The sequence below is a fragment of the Capricornis sumatraensis genome, chromosome 1, assembly GCF_032405125.1.
Source record: "Capricornis sumatraensis isolate serow.1 chromosome 1, serow.2, whole genome shotgun sequence".
In the NCBI taxonomy this organism is placed as follows: domain Eukaryota; kingdom Metazoa; phylum Chordata; class Mammalia; order Artiodactyla; family Bovidae; genus Capricornis; species Capricornis sumatraensis.
Genome location: NC_091069.1, coordinates 232949196 through 232972212, shown reverse-complemented (window position 1 = coordinate 232972212; position 23017 = coordinate 232949196). Strand labels below are relative to the sequence as shown.

The following is a 23017-nucleotide window of genomic DNA, read 5'->3' as shown; positions in this document are numbered from 1 at the left end:
AGAGTTTTACAAATATTCAGTATTACAAATAACGCTGTGATAAACCTTTTTGTAAAATTATCTTGGCTTTAATTTCTATTTCCTATGGACAGACTCCAGAAAGGGAATGAATAGAACTAAGATTAAGGACTTTACTAAAACCCTATTTTCACACACATACACAAAAAACAGTAAATAAAATAAAGGCATGCTCCAGGGAATGGGAATATTAGTGGGGCTGGGGAGATGTTACTACATACAAATGATTAGGAAACTATTTTAATAAATTAATTCTATAGTCAAACAAAACACAACAAATACCGACAGACAGCCGGGGAATTCTGATCCTCACAATATGCCAAGGATCATTAAACAAGGCATTCAGAAATTTGCCTCATGAGAAAAAAGGAACACTAGACAAGGCGAATGCACCTCCAAGCCTTCCACATTTTCCATACCACCATACTCCTCACCTCCATCTCAATGCAGGATCCTTAAAGGTAGAGGGTGTTTGCAGGGCCTACCACAGTGCTAGGAGACACTCATAGGAAAGAATCAGTAAACATTTACTGAACTGAGACAGAAGACCCAGCTTTTAAAATGATGAAAAAAAGTAGCTTCTTTCTTCATTGATATGCTAGAAAGGATTATATAAAATCCAGTAAGAAAATACCATATGAAGGGTGTAGTTCTCACCAATCACTGCATCATACATTCTGTTCTCTATTATGCTGACCTGGAGGAGTGCTTGAGAAATACAGTCTGAGTATTTGATCAGTCCCTGGTCTACTGTATTCCTAGAATAGGAGTCTCCACAAAGCAATTCTAAGTATTCCAACTTATCCTGCAACAGACTGCATTACTCGTGCAGCCTGAGGAGTTTTTTTCTTTAGGACTCTACAGGCTCAGTTCTACCTAATTTTTTTTTTTTTTCAGTTCTACCTAATTTTAAGGGCTTTGTAGGAAAAAAACAAAAAGAAGAAGAACAACAAAGGAGGAAGGGAAATAGGACACAGGGAAAAGCTGGTTATCTTTACTGAGAATGACTTTGGACTAAGTTGTTGCATTCCAGTTCATTTTTCCTTCCTCAGTGTCAGGCTGTTAGCTGCTGTTCTTTTCTGATCTGAGAGTGATCAGCAACGCTCTGTTCCTTCCTCTTAGCAAGCCTTTAACAAACATTTCACCAACAAAGACTGGAAGGATGCTACACTTGTACTGGATCCATATATTAGAAGTTCTTGTGCGATGTAGTGAGTTCTTAAACCAGAACAGTGACAGTGAGCCTTCAACAAAACCACACAGAAGTCAACAAAACTCGACCAACCAATGAACAGGAAAATTAGTTCATATAGGTGATAAGTCACACATGCTTTATAACACTGAACCTTAATTCTGAAGCCCCAAATTAAAATAATATTCAGTTGATCTGATACGGGAAATGAACATTTATATTTAGCCTATGAAAGTCATATAGCAACTGAACCTCAGTCTGAAAATTTTCTACCTTCAACCAAGATATCTTATGTACTACTGCCACCTACAGTAAGAAATGCCAAGAGAGCATGTATATTCTGAAAAGAAAAAATCTATAACTATAAACTATAAGGAATCTATTTAAATACAAAGTGTTATATTTAAGGGTTTCATTATTTCACAAAATTTTCATTGTCATTGTAAGAGATATGCAGTTTTTAACCATGTTAAAATAAAGCATGAGATTATCTTATATAAATATATGTGTGTGCACATATATATAAAACCAGGTACCTTTAAGAAAACAGTAAGAATCCCAAGCCACAGTTACTTCTAGTTTCTATAAACACAGAAAATAACTTTTTTTTTGAGAACTTTTGAAATTTCTCTCTACCATGAACATCCAGTTTCCAAAGAAATATGTAAAAATTTTAACAGCAAGTATGAGGCAAACAAGTGAGGATTTACTTAACAATTTTTTAACAAAATTGTTTTAAAAATCATGGATAACAGACTGAAAATTAGGGGAAACCATGCAAAAGAGACAAACAAGAAGAGAGAGAAATGGTTCTTACTGGGTTTCTACAATATATTAGGAAATCAAATTATAATAAACTAGGAAATTAAAAAGAAAACTCTGATTCCTGCCTGGGGACCCAGAACTACAAAAAGTACCTGAGAATCAGGGAGACTGGTCTTGGGCTGGCTCTTAAGGAGAGCCCCAAACCTCCACTCCTGACAGATTCTGAAGTCTGCAGTAATCGAGTATGTCGTATACACGAGTACGTATCATGTAAAGGCTTATATGAACTTTTAGTTCAAATTGACAGTGGGAAGGAAAATCACGTTTCCCAAAGAGGAATTCAAATTTGAGCCTTAGCAGCATCACTGAAATATCAAGAGGAAACAGTCTTTCAAAACAGAGGAGTACTCTAAGGGGCAAATCCATGAAAGGTCACATATGCTTATTTAATTCTGATGTTTATAGAATCACCTTTCAAAATACCGCCTTTCAAGTCAGGTGTGTCATCTCATTTGCACCCACTGCAGTGGCTGGTGAGGGCCGAATGCTTAGCAAATGTTTGAAAATATACCCTGAACTACTCAGAATTGTGGCTCCTCACCTGAGCTAAAGTTTGTATGAGCTTGGAGCTAGATGACATTCTTCACATAGTTACAGAACTGGGCAACATCTTTAGCTTGGATTCTCCAGATGATTAACAGTCCTCAAGAGATCAAGAAAAATGTCACGTCCAGTATGTCCTAAGATCTCAAAGACCTTCCGAAGCCATCGAGTACGTTAAAAGAGATTTTTATCTAAGTAATTGTGCATTTAGCATAGCCTACAGTACCATATATTATGAACAAAATTTATGCTTATGGCTCTAGAGATAAGAAGATATAAGCACTGACAAGGAAGAGTTATTGTTCAAATGTTTACGTACTTTTGCTAATGGTGGGTGAGGCCATTTAAATTAGGTATCATTTTTATTAATACATTAGCTGCATGTGACTGTTTATAAATAAGGCTGTCTTAAAAGCACTATCTACTTTAAGCTCTAGCATAATTAATGGAATACCTTCAGAGAAACGGTTACATATTTCCATTTAAATTCACTATTTCTACTGCTAAAGATTAAGATTAATTGGTGAGTTGTTTCTTCCTAAATGTCCTTTCATCAAAGAGTTTTTCAAATTAGTAACTCCAGATACAGATTAACTGTTGGGTCATAATCAGTTTATATAAAAGTATATACTTTAGTGCAGTGAAGGTTATTTTAAAAGAAAAAGGAGAGGAACGTAAGACATGACAGATTTCAAATCAATTGGCTCTAACAACTGAAAACAAGAGAAGCCTCGCAGAGGGGCAAAAAACTTAATATCACACATTCAGAATCCAGATTCAAAAATACATGAAAATTAAACATTGACAAACACAGTATCTTTTTCTTAAGACTAACCAGTTACATTCAGCTAAAAATAAAACTTTAAAAAAAGTAAGTGACTGAGATAAAGTATTCACGGGAGTATTTCACCAAGCATCTTCAGTACAACTATCCTTTAAATCAGGATAAACTGAGCAAAGTTTCAAATCGTAAAATATGATGATTTTCTTACCATTTGGGGTCCAACATTCACATTTATTGGTCCTAAGGTTTTTGGTAAAATCTTTGTTGGTGAGTTGGTGCTGGACACGGGAAATGCAACAAATGAAACGTTACCTGAAATGACATTAGAGCACTGGGTTAAGGTTCTGCAACGTCAAGGTCACCTTCTATCAGCCTGTACATCTGTCCTTTATTGTTGTTTAGTTGCTAAGTCGTTTCTCACTCTTTTGCTACCCCATGGACTGGAGCCCACCAGGCTGCGTATCTATGGGATTTTTCAGGCAATTGCCTGAAAATGGATTGCCTGGAATGGATTGTCACTTCCTTCTCCAAGGGATCTTCCCAACCCAGGGACTGGACCTGTGTCTCCTGCACTGGCAGGTGGATTCTTTACCACTGAGCCAGCTGAGAAGCCCATATTTGTGCTTAAGTAATTTATCAAGTTATGAACAAGAAGGCATAGAGAAAAGTCACACTACTGCTCTGCTGTAGTGAGGATAATTAGCAAAATAAATCTGCAAAATATATAGTCCAGTCTTTCTGATAACCACTAAACCTTAAGTTGGTTTTTTAAAGGAAAAAATATTTAAGAGTACATAATGTAAATCACGGGGCTTCCCTTGTAGCTCAGTCGGTAAAGACTCTGCCTACAGTGCAGGAGACCTGGGTTTGATCCCTGGGTTGGGAAGATCCCCTGGAGAAAGAAATGGCAACCCACTCCAGTATCCTTGCCTGGAAAATCTCATGGATAGAGGAGCCTGGTGGGCTGCAGTCCATGGGGTTGCAAAGAGTCGGGCACGACTGAGCGACTAACAATGTAAATCATAGTTTATATCACAGTTGAGAATTCCAGTTAGATCTTTATTATAAATGACAGAACATAACAACAAGGAGATGAAGTATAACACGACATAAAATAAATCTCTATTAAAAAATTTCATGCTATAAAACAAAATTTTAGTATTAAAAGTTAACATGGGTTTCAAAATGTTGAGTTAGCCACTTTTTGAAATTTTTGTTATACTGGAAAAACAAATATAATGCTACCAGATTACTGATGGTAGAAACTACTAGGATCTTCACAGTGTCTTCAAGTGATCTCAACAAACTAAATTTCAAATTAAGGTAGCAAAATGCTATCCCTCCAAATGAAAAGCCGACCAATAATTTTTTGAGCGGTCAACTATTAATACATAACTTTTCTGGACGAACTTCCGTTTATCAATATTTCTCTCAGAAGATAACAGTGGCATCCAATATAACAAAGGAGATCACACAGGAAGTGTGTGAAAGAAGGTCAATATTGAAACTCTGGGGAAAAACCAACATTTAAGAGTAGGACCAGAAAGACACCATGCTCAGATGGCCCTTTGTTAGCTCCTACAAAGCCTGCCCAACTCCTGAATGCCCGCTCTCATCTCTTAGTTCTGCACAGATCTCCCGCAGGAAGGAGCTCAGGCCATGAGGCTGAATTACGGCTCCTCTTCCTCAGCCTGGGGTGAGCTTACTTGCACCCTCAAATCTTATTTCTCTCAGAGAGGAAGATTCCCATATAAACTACTTCTTTCACATCTGCTCTGTACTTCCTGTCTTCTCAGGGAACTCTCACATCAATTATTTCCTGTCTTCTGAGTTGTCAAGTATATTACTGGCTCCTTCCCCTCAGTTTCTTATATCATTTCCCTCAAATTCTACATTTCAAAATCAAATTCTTTGATCATATGACAGCTCTTCTAGGCAGAATCTAAAAAGAAATTGTACAAATGAACTTATTTACACACCAGAGTCTCAGACCTAGAGAACAAAATTATGGTTGCAGAGGTTGGGGGGGGGGTGGGGGGAAGGACTGGGGGAAGGGATACTTAGGGAGCTGAAGGTGGATATGTACATACTGCTATATTTAAAATGGAGAGCCAACAAGGTCCTACTGTTTAGTGCCTGGAACTCTGTTCAGTGTTATGTGGCAGCCCAGAGGGGAGAGGAGTTTGGGGGAGAACAGATAAATGTATATGTATGGCTGAATCCCCCTGCTGTCCACCTGAAACTATCACAACATTGTTAATCGGCTGGACTCCAATACAAAAATAAAAAACTTAAAAAAAGTCAAATTCCTTACCCTTCTCATGCCCACTCAGCAACAACCAGTACCCAAATCTGCTTCTCCTTCTTGGTATAGATCATCACGTACCAGCTACCCAAGCCGGAAACCATCAACCCCTCTTCATTCAACCAACAACCACATCCTACTTGTTATCTCCTTACCCTGGCTCCTTTATGTTGCTGGCACCTGTTTAATTTGGAACTTTATCAAATCTCATTTGAATGCAGTTACTTCTCTATATAGAGGTTCACAGCCCTGGCTGTGCAATGGAATTATCTGGGAAGCAATAAAAAACCGCCAATGTCTGGGTCTCAACCCCAGGCTGCTGATATAACTGGAGTCAACCTGGGCATCAGACTGTTAAAGTTCTCCAGGAAGCTCCTAGGGGCAGCCAGGGTTGAGCACCACTTCCCCGACTGGATAGCCTACCTCACTCAAATGGCTTTCCTAGCGTCTCTGCACATCCGTGAAGAACCAGTCTTTCCACTGATGAAACTGTTGTGGACACTCCCTATTTAAGGCGTTTCTGAGGTTCCACAACGTTTTCTAAATGCCTTTCAAGCTCCTCAACGTGGCACAAAAGCTCCCGCCTAGAGATCTCGGCCTCCCTGGGAAGCTTCGTGCTTAGCTACTCTGTCCATACGCACCTTCCACTCCAATCAGATTAAATTCCCTGCAGTTCCAGAAAGGCCCCAGGTCAACCACTCCAACTCTGGGGCACACAATTGCTTCTGGTGGGAATCTCTCTCTGCTGAGACAACAACTACCTTTCAGCATTTCAAAACAGCACTCCATACTATTTTCTGAGCCATCACTATGTGGCAAAGTGTGTTCTAGAGGCTTCCCACATATACATCACCTCATTACTGCTTAGGACAAAAGTGTGAAGTGTATTTTTACTGACTCCATTTTACCCATGAAGAAATTAAGACAGAGTGAGGTTAAATAATTTGTACTAGGTCCCACAGGCTCTAGAGCTTCTGTTCTCTGTGTCTCTAGCCTCTATGCTCTTCTTCTGGGTTTTCGAAAATCTACTATTGACTTGAAATTCTACTGTAAAGGAGACTGTGGTATCAGTTGTGTATTCAAGTGTCTGGTTTAGTTCCTGGCATCAAAGAGGTGCACGAAACAATAAAAACTGTTTGACTTGTACAGACTGGAGCTATTACCCTTCCTAATCTGGATCCATACTTCCCGTAATGTAGCCTAAACTGTATCTTTTGTTACTTGTTAACAGGTGAAATAAACTTAACACACCTGGTCCTTTGTTTTTAACACATGACTGAGCAACTGGTATAATCAAAGTGTCCTTACTCTCTAACTGCTCAACTGATCTTTCATGTAATATGCATATCTTATCTGTTGCTAAAGATTGAGGTTATCATCAAAACTCCCCAAATGTGGTTATTCACCTGCTTAAGAATTCACCTAACTGGAGAGCAGTACTAATCTGCGGTTCTAGGTGGGAGAACTGGAACAGACAGACGTGAGCCATGCACTCAGGCCTGGGCAGTGGGGGACACATCACCAACCCATGCAAAGACGAATCCAGCCCCGAAACTGTCTGACTCTCAGATGACTTTTTTTTGAATAGTCTTAGGGCTGCTGAATGTTTAAGATGAGATCATCTCTGATACACTGTGTGAGGAGCAACAGTCAAAAATTTGCAAATAACAGTGAAGCAAGAAACATATCCAAAAAAAGAGGATGAAGGTTAGGGAATAAATTGATCTCAATTTGAAACTTAAGAGTAAAGGAAAATTAAGACTATAAAACTTAGGTCGAAAACAAAAAGAAAAATATCATTAAAGCCAGATCTGTTATGCCAGTTCATATCAAAGAATTTAGCAGGAAACAAATAAATTTGACTCTAAAGAGTATCTGCAAAAGTAAAGAAAGAGAACAGCCGAGAAAAATTTTTTTGGGAAAAAAAAAAAGGAATAATGGGGAAAGAGAGGAACTTTAGACCCCCAGATTTCACAATTATTAGATAGCTAAAGGGACTGAATTCATGTGACATTGGCTAAGATGCAGACAAAAAAACTGACAAAAGAGAAATCGAAGTCCCAAATTTGCTTCATTTATATGTGGTAAAAGTAGCATTTCAAATGAATGGAGAAATGACAGATTAACAGAATTTAGGTTTAGTGAAAGAACTGATGCTTTTGAACTGTGGTGTTGGAAAAGACTCTTGAGAGTCCCTTGAACTGTGAGGAGATCCAACCAGTCCATCCTAAAGGAGATCAGTCCTGGGTGTTCACTGGAAGGACTGATGCTGAAGCTGAAACTCCAATACTTTAGCCACCTGATGAGAAGAGCTGACTCATTGGAAAAGACCCTGATGCTGGGAAAGATTGAGGACAGGAGGAGAAGGGGACGACAGAGGATGAGATGACTGGATGTCATCACCGACTTAATGGACTTAAGTTTGAGTAGACTCCAGGAGTTGGTGATGGACAGAGAGGCCTGGCGTGCTGCGGTCCGTGAGGTCACGAAGAGCCAGACGCGACTGAACTGAACTGAAGTGAAAACAGACTGACAGATACACTGCCTGAAAATAAAACATTTTCTAAACAGCAAAAGACCCAATATACTTAACACAAATCTCACACTTGGTAAACAAATTCACACAGGATAGATATGCTTAATTTTAATAACAAAAAATTAACAAAAAAGAGGAAAATTTTTAATATACCCAATTGATAAAGGTTAAGAAGTGTGATAATGTCCTGAGCTGGTAACGATGTGGCAAAACGGATGCATTTAAAAAATATTTAGTTGGTACCTACTGTATGCCAAGTTCTAATGCTAATAAGCACTACAGGTACTGAGCGCAAGTGACCTGTCTGTGGCAGTCAAGGGGGCAAATAGGTCTCCTGGAGAACCTTCTTGGAGGGCAGTCCAACACTGTAATTAGAGAGGAGTTTTGGGACTGTGTGCTAAGGTATAAAATTGTAAGCAAGTGCTCTAATAAACAACTATACACATTTTAAAGCCTTTTCTACCTCAACAAATAATCTTTCAACTGCCCTCTGGGGCCTAAGAGATAAGCTGATACCTAGCCTCTGCAACAATGTCACAGTTAACAATGGTCATACCTTCTGACCAGCAATTCCTCTGCTGGATGTGCAATCTAATAATGTAAGCCGATAAGAACAGGTCCCAGGAGTACAGCACTGCAGATAAAAGCAAAACCCGAGAAGCAACTAAGATGTTTAAACATTATGGAGTATTATGAAGTCCCTAAAAACTACAACATTCCCATTATAAAAGCTGAGGACTCTTCTGACTGAGGACCTCCCTGGTGCTCCAAAGGTGAAGACTTCGCTTTCCTGTGCAGGGGGTGTGGGTTTGATCCCTGATGAGGAGCTAAGATCCCACAGGCCTCACACTCAAACCAACAAAACATAAAACAGAAGCAATATTGTAACACATTCAACCAAGACTAAAAAGAAAAAAAGATGATTAAATGGTATGATTCTGTCTATCTTAAAAACAACCGAGAAGGACCCCAGGCAAGGGAGCCCTCTAAGTGCCTGAATGAGCAGAGCTACGGAGAAAGATGGCCAAAGAGGCCTTCTGATCAACAGCTGCCAGAGGCTTGAAAAAAGACTTGATAGGGCCATGACTCCAGTGGCTAAGGCAGTCCGTGTCCCTGCACACTTGGTGCTGCCAGGATCCCTGTGACCCAAGCAACTACGCCATCTGCATGCTCAACCTTCACTGGGTAGAGTTGCCACAGGCAAAAAACAGGCTTGCGTCTATGCACATGGGCTCGCTTTTGTCGAGTCCAACTCTGCAACCCTGTGGACTGTGGCCTGCCAGGCTTGTCAGTGGGGCGGGGGGGTAGGGTTCTCCAGGCAAGAGTACTGGAGCGTACTGGCCAATACCAGTTGCCATACCCTTGTAGAGCACTGTATTTCCTGCTGCCCTAGCTGCCAACCCCCCTGAGTACTTGGTGCTGCCAGAACCCCTGCGACCCAAGCAGCTATACCGCCTCTTCACCTGGGCTCCACAGGGGCAAACCTAAGTCCTCCCAGGCAGCCTCAGGAGCAAGCCCCAGTGGACGACCCACATGCAGAGGTGGAAATAAAACCACAATTGAAACCCAGAGGCAGTGCGGCTAAGGAACAGGACCCAAAACCTTCCCACCAGCTGTACAGGCTGCAGATTAAATCCATATTATCAACTAGGCAGATTCTGTGTCTATGGAACATATCAAAGGACACTGAGAGCTCCCACCAAAAAAAAAAAAAACAAACAACAAACCACTCTAGTTCTGATAGCTGTGGACATTGGAGCCAAGAACACACAGGAGTAGGACCAGATTAGAATCTGAGCTGCCCCCACAGCAGGTACAGAGACCGGCACAGAGTTGGAGGGTATCCTAGAGAGGTGACGTGGCCTGTGACACCAAGTGAGTGAAAGGACCCTGAAAGCAGTGACTCACGAAAAAAAACATTTATTTTTCTTATGTTTTGACTTGGTCTGTAGTATCTTTTTTTTTTTTTTTCCTTTTTTCCTCCCCCCACCCCCCGCCCCCCATAGTTGCCAATTTCACTGGCACGATGAAATCTAATTAAGCTTTTGAGTTTTTTTCTTTCTTCAATCACTCTTTTTATTGTTATAAACCTCTGCCTCTACATTGGGCTTTTGCAGTTCTGTGGCGTTTTCCTTTTTCTTTTCCCCTTTCCTCTTAAATTTTTTTTTGCTTTACTTTTTACTTTAATTTTTAATTCTTTAAAAGCTATTATTATTTTTTCTACATTTATTCCTTTGCTTTTCCTAACATTCTTTTCCCCTTGCAGTTAATCTTTAATGTATATAAATCTTTATCCACCTCTATTTAGCTTTGCATATCTATTCTTTCTTCCTTTTCTTAATTTCCTTTCCTCTCAACATATTTGTTGTTAGTTTTGTTTTCATTGCTTTATTCCCTCAGGTAGCACCTTGCTTTGGTTTTGTTTCCCAGTTTGTGCTTTAGTTAGTTTGTTCTTAACTGGTAGATATAATTTTTGGTTTCCTTTGTTCACCAAGTAAATCTACTGTACTTTATTTTTGTTGGACTATTTTGATTTTGCTTTTGGATGTATATGTATATGTGTACATTCCATTATTTTAATTATTATTTGCCTGATTTTGTAACTGCTGTATGTCTGGGGTTCATCTTTGGTTTCTCATTTTTGGGTATAAACTTTATTTAATCTCATTTAAGAAAGGCAATGCCAGAGAATGCTCAAACTACCACACAACTGCACTCATCTCACATGCTAGTAAAGTAATGCTCAAGATTCTCCAAGCCAGGCTTCAGCAATACATGAACTGTGAACTTCCAGATGTTCAAGCTGGTTTTAGAAAAGGCAGAGGAACAAGAGATCAAATTGCCAACATCCACTGGATCATGGAAAAAGCAAGAGAGTTCCAGGAAAACATATACTTCTGCTTTATTGACTATGCCAAAGCCTTCGACTGTGTGGATCACAATAAACTGTGGAAAATTCTGAAAGAGATGGAAATACCAGACCACCCGACCTGCCTCTTGAGAAACCTGTATGCAGGTCAGGAAGCAACAGTTAGAACTGGACATGGAAAAACAGACTGGTTCCAAATAGGAAAAGGTGTACGTCAAGGCTGTATATTGTCACCCTGCTTATTGAACTTCTATGCAGAGTACATCATGAGAAACGCTGGGCTGGAGGAAGCAGAAGCTGGAATCAAGACTGCTGGGAGAAATATCAATAATCTCTGATATGCAGATGACACCACCCTTATGGAAGAAAGTGAAGAAGAACTAAAGAGCCTCTTGATGAAAGTGCAAGAGGAGATTGAAAAGTTGGCTTAAAACTCAGCATTCAGATCATGGCATCTGGTCCCATCACTTCATAGGAAATAGATGGGGAAACAGTGGAAACAATGATGGACTTTATTTCTTGGGTTCCAAAATCACTGCAGATGGTGATTGCAGCCATGAAATTAAAAGACGCTTACTCCTTGCAAGAAAGGCTATGACCAACCTAGACAGCATATTCAAAAGCAGAGACATTACTTTGCCTACAAAGGTCCGTCTAGTCAAGGCTACGGGTTTTCCAGTAGTCATTATGGATGTGAGAGTTGGACTATAAAGAAAGCTGAGCTCAGAAGAATTGATGCTTTTGAACTGTGGTGTTGGAGAAGACTCTTGAGAGTCCCTTGGACTACAAGGAGATCCAACCAGTCCTTCCTAAAGGAGATCAGTCCTGGGTGTTCACTGGAAGGACTGACTTGAAGCTGAAACTCCAATACTTTGGCCACCTGATGCAAAGAGATGACTCATTGGAAAAGACCCTGATACTGAGAAAGATTGAGGGCAGGAGGAGAAGAGGACAACAGAGGATGAGATGGTTGTATGGCATCACCTACTCAATGGATATGGGTTTGGGTGGACTCCAGGAGTTGGTGATGGACAGGGAGGCCTGACATGCTGCGGTTCATGGGGCTGCAAAGAGTCGGACACGACTGAGCGACTGAACTGAATGCCATAACAAACCACATGTGGAATCTTCGTTCCCAACCAGAGGTCAAGCCATGAGCCTTTGGAGTGGGAGCACTGACTCTAGGATCCTAGACTACCAGAGAACTAACCTTAGGGAGTGTCAGATAGTGAGAACTCCTACAAAGGAAACCACTTGAATAAAAGACCTGGAGTCATCCAACCACCAGTAGCACCCTGTGCATCCAAACAAGAAACAAAAAAGCAAACCCAACATCAACAGATAGGATGACCACCTCTTTCAGCCTTGCCCATCAGAGGAAAAACAGACAAACAAAAAACTTAGCATAAATCTTACCCTATATGAAGCTTACACAAACCACTCTACCAATTTAGGGGGGCAGAAAACAAAAGGAAGAAAGAATTCAACCATGAAGCCGGGGGAAAGGAGACCTCAAACACAGCAAGTTAAAAAAAAAAAAACAATGAAAAGGCAGAGAAATACTGCACAAATGAAAGAACAAACTAGAAACACAGAAATCCAAATAAATGAAGAGGAAATAGGCAAACTACCTGAAAAAGAATTCAGAATGACAGTACAAATAATCAAAAATCTTGAAAACAGAATGGAGAAAATACAAAAATCAATTAACAAAGACCTAGAAGAATTAAAGAATAAGCATACAAACAACACAATCAACTGAAATTAAAAATACTCTAGAAAGAATCAACAGCAGAATATCAGAAGCAGAAGAACGAACCAGTGATATGGAAGATAAAATGGTGGAAATAACTTCTGAAGAGCAGAATAAAGTAAAATGAAAACACCCAAGAATAGTCTCAAGAGACCTTGGACAACAGCAAACACACCAACATTTGAATTATAGGGGTCCCAGAAGAAGAGAGAAAAAGAAAGGGTATGAGAAATTTTTTGAAGAGACTGTAGTTGAAAATTTCCCCAACATGGAAAAGGAAATAGTCAATCAAGTCCAAGAGGTGCAGAGAGTCCCATACAGGATAAACCCAAGGAGAAACATGCCAAGACACATACCAATCAAACTAACAAAGATTAAACACAAAGAAAGAATATTAGAAGCAGCCAGGGAGAAGCAAAAACTAACATACAGGGGAAACCCCATACGTTTAACAGCTGACCTTTCAGCAGAAACTCCGCAGGCCAGAAGGGAATGGCAGGATATATTTTAAGTTCTGAAAGGGAAAAATCTACAACCAAGATTACTCTACCTGGCAAGGATCTCATTCAAAATTGATGGAGAAATCAAAAGCTTTTCAGACAAGTAAAAGTTAAGAGAATTCAGTACCACCAAACCAGCTTTACAATAAATGTTAAAGGGACTTACACAGTCAAGAAACATAAGAGAAGAAAAAGATCTACAAATCAAACCCCAAACAACTAAGAAAATGACAACAGGAACATATATATCAATAATTATGGATTATATATATCAGCATATATATATAATATATATATCAGCAATCTATGGATTCAATGCTATCCCTATCAAATTATCAATGGCATTTTTCACAGAACTAAAAAAAAATTTTCACAATTCATATGGAAACACAAAAGACCCCGAATAGCCAAAGCAGTCTTGAGAAAGAAGAATGGAGCTGGAAGAATCAAACTTTCTGACTTCAGATTATACTACAAAGCTACAGTCATCATTATGGTATGATACTGGTATAAAAACAGATATATAGACCAATAGAACAAGATAGAAAGCCCAGAAATAAACCCATGCACCTATGGGTACCTTATTTTTGACAAAGGAGGCAGGAATATATAATGGGGCAAAGACAGCCTCTTCAATAAATGGTGCTAGGAAAACTGGACAGCTACATGCAAGAGAGTCAAATTAGAACACTTCCTAACACCATACACAAAGATAAACTCAAATGGATTAAACACCTAAATGTAAGACCAGAAACTACAAAACTCTTAGAGGAAAACATAGGCAGAACACTTGACATAAATCAAAGCAAGGTCCTCTACAATCTACCTCCTAGAGTAATGGAAATAAAAACAGAAGTAAACAAGTGGGATCTGATTAAACCTAAAAGCTTTTGCACAGCAAAGGAAACTATAACCGAGGTGAACAGACAACCCTCAGAATGGGAGAAAATAACAGCAAATGAAACAACTGACAAAGGATTAATTTCCAAAATATACAAGCAGCTCATACAACTCAGTGCCAGAAAAACAAACAACCCAATCAAAAAGTGGGAAAAAGATCTAAACAGACATTTCTCCAAAGAAGACATAGAAATGGCTAACGTACACATGAAAAGATGATCAACACCACTCATTATTAGAGAAATGCAAATCAAAACTCCAATGAGATATTACCTCATACCAGTCAGAATGGCCATCATCAAAAAGTCTACAAACAATAAATGCTGGACAGGATGTGGAGAAAAAGGAATGCTCTTGCCCTGTGGTGGGAATGTAAATTGATACAGCCACTATGGAAGATGGTATGGAGATTCCTTAGGAAACGAGGAATAAAACCACCATATGACCCAGCAATCCACTCCTAGGCATATACCCTAAGGAAACCAAAATTGAAAAAGACACATGTATCCCACTGTTCACTGCAGCACTATTTATGATAGCTAGAACATGGACGCAACCTAGATGTCCACCGACAGAGAATGGATAAAGAATTAGCGGTACATATATACAACAGAATATTACTCAGCCATAAAAAGGAACCCATTTGAGTCAGTTCTGATGAGGTGGATGAACCTACAGCCTATTATACAGAGTGAAGTAAGTCAGAAAGAGAAAGATAAATATCGTAGTCTAATGCATATATACGGAATCTAGAAAAATGGTACTGAAGAATTTATTTACAGGGCAGCAATGGAGAAACAGACATAGAGAACAGACTTATGGACATGGCGAGAGGGGAGGAGAGGGTGAGATGTATGGAAAGAGAAACATGGAAACTTACATTATCATATGTAAAATGGATAGCCAATGGGAATTTGCTGTATGTCTCAGGAAACCCAAATCAGGGGCTCTGTATCAACCTAAAGGAGTAGGATAGGGAGGGAGATGGGAGGGAGCTTCAAAGGGAAGGGGATGTATGTATACACCCATCAATCCATGTATGGTTGATTCATGGTGAGGTTTGACAGAAAACAACAAAATTCTGTAAAGCAATTATCCTTCATTTGAAAAAAAAAAGAAAAACCTACATATACACATAAGTTTACAGATGCAGAAAGAGTCTGGCAAGATAACAAACTTAATACCTCTGGTTGAGTAGTAGGGATAAATGTTTTCCTTTGTTTTATATTTTATTATTATTAAAAAGTTTTATGAACATGAATGCACTTGTTCTATAATGTAAAAACCTATTGGTACTCTGAACCAAAAAAAAAAAAAAAATAGACTGACAGGGAGTCAGCCAGTACTGTTCATACAAGGTGAAGATCTATAAATGAAGCATCTCTGTTTTATAATTAGTAAAACTGAAATTTGTTTCAGGAGCAGTTAGAGAGACTCTACTGGGATTTCACAATTATAATATCTAGAAATAAAAGAAACGTATTTAGACATAATTTACTTTCATAAAATCAACTAGGCTCAGCAGCAGAAATAAAAATTTTTGGATTCAAAAAGACATTTAAATAGGTTACAAACATCTAGCCTCCTGAAATGTCAGCTCCATTAGGAGTAAACCAAACCAAGTCTAAATAATTTTTCATAAGTACTTGGCCTTAATTCACAGCTGCCTGGCAACAGGGTCCTGACACTGTCCAGAAGCCAATGTCTAGCACATGATGTATTTATTAAAAACAAAAATTTAAAGACCTGCCTGGATTTTGATCCTGGCAATTCCCTGAATTAACTAAAATGAGATCAATCACCTAGGAAAGGGGCTTGAAAAAGAGCTAAAACTTACAGCAAATCTTGGAAGAGGCACAAAATTTTGCCTCAAATTTTATCTTGATTTCTTGAATAACTGGAATCCTTCTGTTTCCATCAGAATTGTCCAGAATGCCAGAGTTCTTTCACTTGTAATTCTTGGTGCAGGGGGCGGGGTGGGGTGGGGGGCCGGAGGGCACGGTTCTAGTTATAATCACCTTTAATATGTCCAATTAAAATGAAAACTTCAAATAATTGTGGTTTGTTATGATGTCAGTGGACTTCCCAGATGGCATTAGTAGTAAAGAACCCGCCTGCCAGTGCAGGAGACATTATGAGGCGCGGTCAGGAAGATTCCCCTGGAGACGGGCATGGCAACCCACTCTGGTATTCTTGCCTAGAGAATCCCCAGGACAGAGGAGCCTGGCGGGCTACAGTCCACGGGGTTTGTAAAGAGTCAGACATGACTGAAGTGACTAAGCACGTATGATGTCAGTACAAGTTATATTTTATCTTTTGGGGAAAAAAATTTTTGGCCTTACTAGCTTTGGGGAAAACCTCCATCCAAGCCTATCACATCCTCCTAAAAGAACCATATTAGTAACTTATTATAGGAATGAATATGCTTATTTGATGGGTTTATAAATATCTCAAATCAGAAATTGTTAACATCCCATACATACAGGGTCCAAACTTCACAGGACAAGCTAAACCTACAGCCCTAAAGAAAAGTTAAAAATGTGTTGGTATATATATGTGTTTGTCAAACTCGTAGAACTCTAGGCTAAAAAGGGTTAATTCTATTGCATGTAAATTGCATCTTAATTTTTAAAAATCGGAAAAAAGCGCCCTGTGCAATTTATTTACTTATTGCTAAGAAGCTAATTACAGATTAAACAATCCTCTTGCTTGTCCTCTTCTGTTACCTACTTTACAAATTTATTTTTTAAACAGGTAGTTCATGGATTTGTCTAAACTACATTCTTCCAGCTACTCTCTCTTTTGGAAACCTCTTGCATCATCACAATCTATCCCCTTCTGCTGGATCACTCTTATCACCCTATGAACATGCACTTTTTTCCTTTCATCTTAAAAACAGGACACAAAACCATAGTTAAGTTGCCTTAACTATGCACACAGCTCTCCAGCTACCAATTCGTTTCGGTCGCCCTTCACAACAAAACTCACCAAATCCGTCAACATCTGCTCTCTCTACCTCTCCACTCTGTTTTCTTTAACCCATTCCCGCGCCCGCTCCCCAACTTCACTGAACTAGTTCCTACCAAGATCATCTCCATGTTGCTAAATCCAAAGGTCAAGTCTCAGTTTTCAACTTAACCTTAATCTACCAGCCATATCTGATACTTTTCAAAAATCACACCTTCCTCTCAAACACTCTCCACTTGGCATCCAAACCTCCATCCTCTCTTGGCTCTCCTCCGAACCACCGGCTTCTCCTCACTTGTGGTTGCTGGATCCTCCTAGAAACAATCGAGACCCCTTTATATTAGTCCTCTGACTCTTCTCTGTCGACTCTTCCTCACGAGGTGGTAGGACAGCTCCTGTCCTTTTGCATATCTCCATTCTGATGTTTAATCGTTACCTCAAACTTAACATACTCGAAACTGAACTCTTAATACTCCAAATTTCTGACCGCTCCCCAGCGCACACAGAAAACTCCTCCCATCTCTCTCTTCATCACAGTAGATGTCAGCTCCATTCTTCAACTCTTCATAGACCAAAAGAGATCACTACTGACATTCTCTTATATCCTACATACAATCCATTAATAAATCCTACTGGCCCTATCTTTAAAATGTATTCTGACTAGAGAACAAAGTTGTGGTTACCAGTTAGGGAGGGACAGACAATATAGAGGTCAGGGAGTGGGAAGCACAAATTACTGGGTGTAAGATAGGCTCAAGGAAGTATTGTTCAACATGAGAAATATAGCCAGTGTCGTATAAAACTACAGATACTTTAAAAAAAAAAAAGCAGATGGACAATGAAAAATTTAACAGAACGTACAAAAAAAAGTAAATAAAAAAACCCAAACAATCTATGTACAAAGAAGTTGTGTCAGAATATTGCTGGTTTATATTTATGGTGGTGGTCCTTATTTTGAATTTTCATTTAGTTCTTTGCTATACATCTGTATCCATACCCACAATAAAAATGATTTAATGTTTACAGAAAATAAGATAAATGTGGGACTTCCTTGGCGGTCCAGTAGCTAAAACTCTGCACTCCCAATGCAGGGGGCCTGGGTTCGATCCCTGGTCAGGGAACTAGATTCCACGCGCCACAACTAAGAGTTGTAACTAAAGATCCCACGTGTCATGCCGCAATGAAGACCCAGTGCAGGCAAATAAATAATAATATCAAGCCCTCAATAAACTCACAGTTTAAAACATAAATAAAGCAAAATAAAATGTATCTTGAATACAACCATTTCTCATGCACTCTGCTGCTACCACTCTGATCCAAGCAACCATTTCTATCTTGAATTATTGTAATGTGTTCCTGATTCATCCACCTGTCCTGCATTAGGCCCACCTAAGCCCACAACTCTACTCCCAAGCTTTCCAATACAGTAGTCATTAAGCTATAAAGCACTTGAAACGCAGTTAGCATGACTGAGGACCTAATTTCTAGACTTTTGTTGTTGCTTAGTCACTAAGTCCTGTCTTAGCATCATTAATACCCTTTGCAACTCTTTGCAACTCCATGGACTATAGCCTGCCAGGCTCCTCATGCCTGGGAAATCCGGATTTCCCAGGTAAGAATACTTGAGTGAGTTGCCATTTCCCTCTCTAAATTCCTAAACTTTTAAAATTTTAATTAACTCAAATTTACAAACTGAAGTAGTAGAAAATATTTTTCCATTAAAAACAGCATGACTATTTTGGTAGTACTGCATTTCACCCCAATTGTTGAAACTTTAACATCTAAACTGAAATGTGCTTTAAGTGTGAGATAATCGATCTTGAAGGCAAGTAACCAAAACCTATCTCACTAAAAATTTGATTATGTTGACTACATGTTCAATGATAAATGTTCTAGATACTGCGGTAAACACAATTTATCATTCAGACTAATTTTATCTGTTTGTTTTCACCATTTTAACCTGGCTACTAGAAAATTTAAAATTATGTGACTTATGTTGTGCTACTGAACAGCACTGTTCTATCTGTCATCACCACACAGCCGAGTGATCCTCCTTTGTGGAGTATGTCTCTTCCAAACTCTCCAGTGACTTTGCAGTCCTTAATCTTTTTTAAAAATTTTTCAAAAATATAAATTTATTTATTTTAATTGGAGGTTAATTACTTTACAATATTGTATTGGTTTTGCCATGCATCAACATGAATCTGCCACGGGTATACACGTGTTCCCCATCCTGAACCCCCCTTCCCTCCTCCCTCCCTGTACCATCCCTCTGGGTCATCCCAGTGCACCAGCCCCAAGCATCCAGTATCATGCATCGAACCTGGACTGGCGATTCGTTTCATATATGATATTATACATGTTCCCATGCCATTCTCCCAAATCATCCCACCCTCACCCTCTCCCACAAAGTCCAAAAGACTGTTCTATACATCTGTGTCTCTTTTGCTGTCTTGCATACAGGGTTATCATTACCATCTTTCTAAATTCCATATATATGCGTTAGTATACTGTATTGGTGTTTTTCTTTCTGGCTTACTTCACTCTGTATAACAGGCTCCAGTTTCATCCACCTCATTAGAACTGATTCAAATGTATTCTTTTTAACGGCTGAGTAATACTCCATTGTGTATATGTACCACAGCTTTCTTATCCATTCATCTGCTGATGGACATCTAGGTTGCTTCCATGTCCTGGCTATTATTATAAATGCAGTCCTTAAGACAGTTAATCGGGCGCAAGGTCACTTGACCCCTCCTTTCTGACATCATCAGCTGTCAGATCGCTCCCCTCTCTCCCCCTTTGTAGCACTGCATTCACCCAGGACTGTGTGCTGCTCCTCAAACCATGTCCAGTCATTTTCTCCCTCGTGGCCTTTGTCTCTCAAGTTCCCTCTGTTGATAACTTTCTTCCCCTAGATATCCATCTATGTGCCTTATTCCCCAGTTTCCTTCAAGACTCTGCTCGGTTGTCAGTGCATCAGAAATGCCTGATTACGCCATGTCAGCACTTCTTCATTCACCATGATTTTCCACAGTACTTCTCTGTTTGACTGTACTGCACATTTACTTGCTTATATGATCATTATCTGCTCATAGCACACATGACGCATCTGTCACAAAGACACACGCACCCCGATGTTCACTGCAGCACCATTTACAACAGCCGGGGCATGGGAGCAACCTAAGTGTCCATCAAAAGAGGGGTGGATAAAGATGTGGTGTGTGTATGCATATATATTTATATGTGTATGTATACACACACACACACACACACAGGTAAATACAATGGAATGCTGCTGCTGCTGCTGCTAAGTCACTTCAGTCGTGTCCAACTCTGTGTGACCCCATAGACGGCAGCCCACCAGGCTCCCCCGTCCCTGGGATTCTCCAGGCAAGAACATTGGAGTGGGTTGCCATTTCCTTCTCCAATGCATGAAAGTGAAAAGTGAAAGTGAAGTCGCTCAGTCCTGTCCAACTCTTAGCGACCCCATGGACTGCAGCCTATCAGGCTCCCCCGTCCATGGGATTTTCCAGGCAAGAGTGCTGGAATGGGATGCCATTGCCTTCTCTGACAATGGAATACTACTTGGCCATAAAAAAGAACAAAACTGGGTCATGTGTAAAGATGTGGATGGACCTAAACACTGTCATACAGAGTGAAGTCAGAAAAATAGGTATATATTAGTGTATATATGTGGAATCTGAACAAACTGGTATAGCCCATCAGAGACACAGATGTAGAGAACAAATGAAATGTATGGACACCAAGGGAGGAAGGGTGGGTATGGGATTAACGGAGAGATTGGGATTGACATATACACACTATTGATCCTATGTATAAAATAGGTAACTAATGTGGCTCAGTGGTAAACAATCCACCTGTCAATGCAGGAAATACAGGAGATGCAGGTTCGATTCTTACGTCAGGAAGACCCCCAGAGGAGGAAATGGCAACCCACTCCAGTATTTTTGCCGAGAAAAATCCTGGCATGGACAGGGGAGCCTAGCGGGCTACAGTCTACATGTTCACAAGAGAGTTGGACACAACTGGCAAAGCACACCCGAGGAGAACATACTATGGCACAGGGAACTCTAGTCACTGCTCCACGGTGACCTCAATGTGAAGGAAACCCAAAAAAGAGGACAGATATGTATACTTACAGCCGATTCACTTTGCTGCACAGTGAGCAAAAACTAACACGACATTGTAAAGCAACTATACTCCAATAAAAATTTCAAAAAATATATGTCAGATGAATGAATGAATGCACGAATACATGAATGTCTGCATGGAAGCATGCGATACAAATTCAGGAGATAGGCATATTATTCAATGAAAACTAAATCTCCTCCCATCACCAACCACCACCTAACCATTCCCCCTCTTCCCTAGTGACACCTACAACGCCAGTTTCTATATAACCTTTCAGAAATACTCAAGGCATATACTAACATATACGCATATATATATCCTTTTTCCCTTACACATATGGTTAAAAAAAATCAGTTTGCATATTGCTTTTTTACCACTTAACAATACTGTATCTGTTTTAGATGTCTTTCCCTACCTATTTACATACATATGTAATTTTGCTTCAACATCTACTTTGTTAGCTATATAATATTTCTTTGTATAGCTCTAGCAGCTTGAGTCCCTTAATACTGGAAAACTTTTAGTGTTACAAACATTAATAGTAAAATCTTTTTATTACTACAAATAATGCTGCAATGACTACATATATCTTTACGCACATCTGTTGTACCAAATATTTGTACAAATTCATCTTCTATTCAGAAATGTATGAATGTATCCATTTCCACATAACGTTACCAACTCAGTGTTTTATCAAACTTTATTTCTGTCAGTCTTTAGGCTAAAAATATCATCTCACTTTGATTTTATTTTGGTTTTATTATGAAGAATAAGGCTAATATGCTTTCTTTAAAAGTCATCTAAATTTTCCTTCCTGAGAATTAGGACCATCTTCCTATTGGCTGGTGGTGATTCACTGGTGGACTCTCTTTAAATCCTGAAAGGGTAAGAATATTCTTTGTTATACCTGGTGAAAATATTTTTCCCAACTTGACACTTGTCTTTGGCTTTTATATATGATTTTCTCTTCACATTTGAAAAGAATGTCGTCAATCGTATACTTCTTTCCTTTTATGACTTTAATGTCATATTAAAAAGGTCTGTGAACACATAAGAGATGCAGGTTAAATCTCTGAGTCAGGAAGATCCCCTGAAGGAGGGCATGGCAACCCACTCCAGTATTCTCGCCTGGAAAATCCCATGGACAGAGAAGACGGGCGGGCTACAGTCCACAGGGTCACAAAAGAGTCGGACAAGACTGAAGTGACTTAGCATGCACAAGTCTGGTATTTCCAGTTAGATATGCTATTCTTGAATTTAATTGTCATTCATTGCATACTAAAGACTGTATTAAACATCCCCCATGTTTTCTACTTTGATACCTTCATTTTAAATTTTACATCCTTGACCATCTGGAATTTATTTAATGTGAGAAATGAATGACCCAATTTTGCCCCCTAGATGGCTGCTTTAGGCTGCCAATGGTGGCTGGCTACCATCTAATGAGAACTCTACTCCCCCCCGCTACGCTACATGAACGTCTACCTTACGGACTACCTTCAGTCGCACTACTAACTCCACCTTACTATTTGCTCCACTGATGTGCCTCTTTATACGACAGCATCACAGGCTTCACTTTGTTCATGATTAACATTTCCAACAGAGAATAAGGAGACTCAGAAAGTGTCAAGCATTTCCCTCCTTCCCACACTACCCTTTAATTATTTGTT

At 39.4% G+C, this 23017-nt stretch overlaps 1 protein-coding gene across 2 annotated transcripts in view; it reads right to left on the bottom strand.

Annotated features, from left to right (window-relative positions):
• TFDP2 (transcription factor Dp-2) overlaps positions 1–23017 on the bottom strand; it is a 203214-nt gene that overhangs the window by 41558 nt on the left and 138639 nt on the right. For both annotated transcript variants that reach the window (XM_068990236.1, XM_068990309.1), the window contains one exon: positions 3571–3674. In XM_068990236.1, coding sequence (XP_068846337.1) covers positions 3571–3674 — 104 coding nt within the window. The remainder of the gene's footprint in view (positions 1–3570; positions 3675–23017) is intronic.